Here is a 5,804-nt window from a genome sequence, read left to right on the forward strand (position 1 = left end):
AATTCTGAATCAATGTACCTCAGTCGACATATTTCGGCATCCAGGGATAGAATAGCATCAGGCAGATGCATGCATCCTGAACTGAAGTCGGAAGGTGAGCCTCTTGAGAAATCAGCCCTGGGAGTCGGTACGACCATTATTTTGACAGTTAGACCTGAAGAACCGCTTCTCTATCGGCTTATCAGCTGTCAACTGTTGAAAGCTCATATATCTAATAATAATTGTATTGAATACCTTGACAAACTACGTATCAGAACCACAGTAACCACAGGTAAAACCGGTGAGTTTTCAAAGGTGGCTCCAGTTGTCCTACCGTCACATATAATCCCACTACCACACTAGCATGTAGAGAGCTAAGAGATAAGCTAACGGCTGCCACACCACAATAGAATGAACACTAGCCGCGGCCAGATAAGGAGAAAACAGAAAAATAATAAAAAACTTCTTCGACCAATATGTAAACAAACAAAACAACAGTTTTGTTTTGTTTAAGTGTGAAGGCATCCAGCTGAGTGTCCGGGACGGGACCGTCCTACCTTGGCATCGCTTAGTTCCACCCGCAGATAAATTTCACCGTGACGCTGAGCCCAGTAAACGTGAGGAGTCAGGATCTGCATCGTCACTGCAGCGCTGTCACCCGCTGACTTTGTCAGAATAAGACCCGCCAAATAATTATACTTGTTAAAATGCCGACACAGGGTCAGATTTTGACACTCATCCCTACAGGACAAATAACCCAACTATGGAACACACTACTGACAGTCCATGGTCCAGATGATGGAGCATACTTCCGGGTGGAAGTGGCTTCAAAATAAGAGTACAATTATATACTGTACAATTTCCAAAAAACGGTATATCAGGGTGCTTGTAGTTTTCCCGAAAATATTATTCCGAAATAATAGAGAAAAGAGGGGGATACTCCATACCACATACACTGCATAAAATAGTGTTTTATATTAAACTGGCGGGGCACGTATTAACATACCTTGTTAGTTTGCATTGGTATTAGCTATTCAAAGAAAATGCATATCCGCAAATGCATATTTTTTATTTTAAACATGTCCAAGATTCTGGCGTAATGAAATCTGTACGTACAAAACGATACAAAACTATGCTGCTTTAGAAAGTCAACCAGGCTACCAAGAGAAAACATAGATGGAGATATATATATATATATATATACTGTATATACATATAAAAATGCATGTAGCGATAAACCAACTCTCAGGGACTTTTACCCTGCAAACCTGTATTGCTCTTTACACTTATTTACATCACGGAACGAGTGCTTTTTGACAGTGGTGGAATATTTCTGCCCAAATACATTATAATTGTATTACTTTCTCCCTGTCTTCTTGCAAACACATTTTAAAATACTGTTTGTGGTTTTAGATCTTCAACTCTGAACAAATGTGAATTCCTACGATTTTGTGTGCTCTCAAATGCATCACCTTAGAAAACCTCCACCTTCACTAGCTGTTTTTCTCTGCAGTCCATGTTTTTCTTCCTGTATTTAGGATATTGGACGTGGTAGTTGGTAAACAATACTCCCTCCATTAAACAGCGTTACTAACACGAACTTCAGTAACTCCTCCTTCTCGTTGAGTCGTGTGCGTTAAAGTTCAACCGACATTGTTTTTATGGTCTATGTCAAAGTTCATCGGGTTAGAGGACAGTGTCCTGCAGCCGTATTATCGTTGATTCTGTAACACCGACAAACAGAGGTTTTATTTTTTATTTTTCCCTATGTCACTATGAGTGGAAAAGATCATACTTTGGACCAACCGCGTAGGAAGAGAATTATTCATATCGTTTACCTGATCGCTGCTTTAGACATAACATGGATGTTTTTACAGTTTTCTGTCACCCCTGTAAGTATATTAAGTCTTAATCTGCATGTCATGTCGCAACGGGAAGTTCAGTTTTACCCTGTCGCTTACACAACACTTCTGTCAAAGAGTTTATCTTCAAATCTACAGCAGTGTTTTTACACAAGAAGTTTCCCTTTGAAACTTCCGAGAAGTTTCGTTGCCCACGGTGGGGGGGGAGGGCGGGGCTCACTGTCACTGGTAGTTCATAGATACATTTGTTTCTTGAAACAGATTATCATTTCATATAGAACAAATTTACTTATTATGTATTGTTAGTAAACTTCTTGTATATTCTAAAGAATCCTAATTCCGTGTGCTATAGCTCACAATAAATAAATCCAATGTCCTCTAGCATTCTACTACCACATACTCGTACATCGTATTGGGGAAGGAGTCAATCCCAGCTGACAGGGGAGGTGGGGGGGAGGTACACCAGTGACAGTGTAAAGCACAGCCAATCACCCTGAGTATTATTATTGTTTAAAAAAACACTAATTTCATTGCACATAACAATATGATATTTCTGTCTCTAAATAGTATTTGGCAACAAAACTCGGCTTTGACACTTTGTGGTTAGGATATTTACAAACCACAGTGGGTGTCATTCAGCTTCTTGGTGGTCCTCTGTTTGGAAGGTGAGTAAAGGCAAACATGACTGCACTAAATGTAACTGTTAATTTTTGTGTTATCCAGGTCACAATGCACTGTGCCCCACTGTGATGTAATACAAATGTTACATAATTCTGCAATACATATGTGACTTGTTCTTTTTGGCAGGTTTGCAGATCTCTTTGGGGCACGGATTGCCTTGTCTCTGGCCTGTGGTGCCACTGTGGTATTCTTTTTGCTGCTGGCTATAGCAACCCACCCTCTCATGCTGTTCGTCCATAAAATCCCAACAGTCTTTATGCATGTGCTTCCTGGTGAGCACCCCACCTTTGCCGTGTGTTCAGCTCAGTGTTTAGTGATCTAAGGCTTTATGTAAGCTCTTCTAAAATGCAGCTCTCATTCCTTTAAAGACTACAAGAAAAATGTATTTTATATTCTTTTGTAAACTTTAACTGAATCTTTTCTGAAAATATATTTGTTTTCCTTTCGTAGCATCTCAGATGGTTGTGACGGATCTTTCTGAACCTGATAAACGAGCAGATGCTTTATCCAAACTGGGTCTGTGCTTTGGCTTCGGTATGATAGCTGGCTCCACACTGGGCGGTCAACTGAGCAAGCATTATGGGTGAGTGTCACATTCGGAGAGAAAAGCTGTGTAATGAAGTGCAGACTTGGCCTGATTGAGCCTGACCATTGAACAAAGTCTACTGAGTTTTGGATTGCACGTAGAATAATATGGCTTAAAAACTATGATTATTTAAGCCCATGTTTATTTTCTAACAGGAATAACTGCTTTTGTACTGACATTCTTTCTTTTTCTTGCAGTGAGACTTTTGCTGCCTGTGTTGGTGCCGTGGGCAGTGCCTTCAGCCTAGTGCTGGTTTTAAACTTTATTCCGAATAATACCAAAGGTGATGCTCCAGTGACCAAAAAAGATGGTAAGACTACTGCCATACAATATCTTAAATGGAATTTAATCTCACTGTAGTGATGTGTTTTTTAACACTAAGCAATATGTTTGGTTTCCTACATTTCCTGTAAGTAAAAAAAGAAAAAACAGGACAGTGGATACATTGGTAGAAGAATGTTAGAGATGGAGCTACCAGGTAGGAGACAAAGAGGAAGGCCAAAGAGGAGATATATGGATGCAGTGAGGGAACCCCTGAAAAAAGGGACAAAGCCAAAAGAAAAAGAAGAAGATACCTCCCTCTAAATTTCTGTGTTGCTAAAAATCTACTCAGAGCATTGTTGGTTTCACTTGACTCAAAAACTTAAAAAATGTAACACATTTATATTTTGTTTCCTATCTGTTGCTATCTGTTGCAGGTGAGAAAGAAAACAAATCAATATTTAATGTGAGCGAGATCACAAGACTGATGACGTTTCCACGTGTGACTCAAACATTTATTGTGAAGGTAGTCGCAGGTTTACCATCAGGTATGAGAACGAATAATAAAACCATCAGCATTTCTATACTGTGAGGATGTTATCAACACTCAAACTCTTAACTGGGTTGTCCATACTGTGCACATTTTAAAGGGATTTTCCAGGTCATGTTTTCAGTTATGGCACTTCAGCTCTTTAAACTGGGGCCTGAGCAGAATGGATATCTGATGGCCTACCTTGGAATAGTACAAATGGTGGGTGTCACTAAAACAGTCGCTCATGTTCTTGTTGTTGTTGCCGTCGTTGGTGTCAGACTGTAATAATATCGGTCATACTTTTCAGATGATACAAGGAGGAGTTCTCGGAAGACTAACAGGAAGGTTCTCAGAGAGCATGCTGCTGGTTCTGTCAGTTGGACTTTCCTCTGCTGTTGGACTGGCACTGGTACAGAAACATCTATGCCTTCACATTGTTTTTGTTTTATACAACATTTCCTTTTCTGTGCCATTTTTTAAAAGTTTTTTTCTTGGTTGTGCGTTTTCATAGTTTTCATTTCTTAAAATCCCAGTCTGATTTTCGATAACTGTAGTAGATATAGTTCTTTTAAGCAGAAGATTCTATAATCATGATATGAACCAAGTTGAATTATTACAGTGAGTTGTTAATAAAGTTAATAATAAACAGAATAACTTGTCAAACATACACATCCCTGTACAATTAGTTTCTATAAATGTAGTGCAAAGGTCTTAAACATTAGAGATCCAAATTAATATTGTTTGTATTTTGTATATTGTATTTTTTTCTGCAGGCTTATATGCAGAATGTGACCCACCTGTGCCTCATTGTGGTTCCCATGATGCTTTCCCTCAGTTTGTTTAACGTCATCACAGACAGCATTCTCACCAAGAGTGTTCCGTCCTCTGACACAGGTGACATCATTCTGCACAACACAGTGTATTACAGCATATGTTTTACTTGTTATTCATCTTTATTGACTCTGTATATAAGATGTAGTTACAGCCACAGCATCCAAATATAGTATCTTTAGATTAAAAATTCAGATCTGTTGGCATTTCAAACTGACTGACTCATGAAAATATATTTTGCTTTTGCTCACAGGCACTATGCTGGGATTATGTTCATCTGTTCAGTCCCTTCTTCGCACAGTCGGTCCGACTATTGGAGGCTTCCTGTATGTAAATTATGGATATTCTTCAATAGGAATGACCCAGTTTGTTGTAAATATTGTTGTGTTTTTCTATTTACTGCATCGGTGGACCAAGAATAAGGACAAGTCAAATTGATGACCTGACTTTATTTCATAGGTTAAAAAAATACAATCATTTCCTTTTCAGTTATTCAAAATAGTCTTGTATATAGAAATTCACCGGCTGATTAGATGATGTAATAAGGGCTATCACCACTAGATGGCAGCACCATGGTTTTATATCTTAGTGTATACTCTGATATAAATACATTTAAAAATGTGATACATTTTTAATATTGGCCAGTTAATAAAAGCACTGTAGCTGAAATAAAAAAATGTGTAGTTATATGTAATAAATATACATAATAAACATAAACTTAAAGAAACCTAAAGAAAATCTAATACATTAATTATGGAAACTTGAACTTTTTCATGTAACAGAAAGAAAAACAATAAAAGAACGAAAAAAAAGTTTTGGGTAAATCTCAAGCAAAGACTGGTCAGGGCTTCCCTCTTTGATGTTGTTCTCTTGCTTCTGACTTTGTGTCATGAATTATTCTAAATTTCTTTGTCACATTACCTGCCAAAGACGGAGGCTCGTCAAAACTAAGTTGGACCTGCTACTGCTGCACCAGCACCACCAACTAAATCTATTGTCCAATAGTAGAGGTCTCCACCTACAGTAGTAGAGGCATCTCAGTCTTTAAAAGAACAGAAAATGGGATCAGTCC

The 5,804-nt window shown here is 38.2% G+C and overlaps 2 protein-coding genes across 2 annotated transcripts in view; one reads left to right on the forward strand and one right to left on the reverse strand.

Annotated features, from left to right (window-relative positions):
• The window catches only part of hacd3 (3-hydroxyacyl-CoA dehydratase 3), a 7,759-nt gene extending 6,960 nt beyond the window's left edge, over positions 1-799 (reverse strand). The window contains exon 1 of the mRNA XM_008336969.3: positions 537-799. Within this exon, the coding sequence (XP_008335191.1) occupies positions 537-617 (81 nt within the window). The 5' untranslated portion in view covers positions 618-799. The remainder of the gene's footprint in view (positions 1-536) is intronic.
• Positions 800-1,464: 665 nt separating this feature from the next.
• Positions 1,465-5,567, forward strand: slc67a1 (solute carrier family 67 member 1). The gene is made up of 10 exons (XM_008336970.3): positions 1,465-1,871; positions 2,409-2,506; positions 2,649-2,794; positions 2,973-3,105; positions 3,306-3,418; positions 3,807-3,917; positions 4,020-4,120; positions 4,209-4,310; positions 4,675-4,795; positions 4,986-5,567. The coding sequence occupies exons 1-10, from the start codon at positions 1,755-1,757 to the stop codon at positions 5,168-5,170; spliced, it is 1,227 nt and encodes a 408-aa protein (XP_008335192.1). The 5' UTR covers positions 1,465-1,754; the 3' UTR covers positions 5,171-5,567.
• The last annotated feature ends 237 nt before the right edge of the window (positions 5,568-5,804 follow it).

This window comes from Cynoglossus semilaevis, unplaced genomic scaffold (assembly GCF_000523025.1).
Source record: "Cynoglossus semilaevis isolate Cse_v1.0 unplaced genomic scaffold, Cse_v1.0 scaffold1033, whole genome shotgun sequence".
Taxonomy (NCBI): Eukaryota; Metazoa; Chordata; class Actinopteri; order Pleuronectiformes; family Cynoglossidae; genus Cynoglossus; species Cynoglossus semilaevis.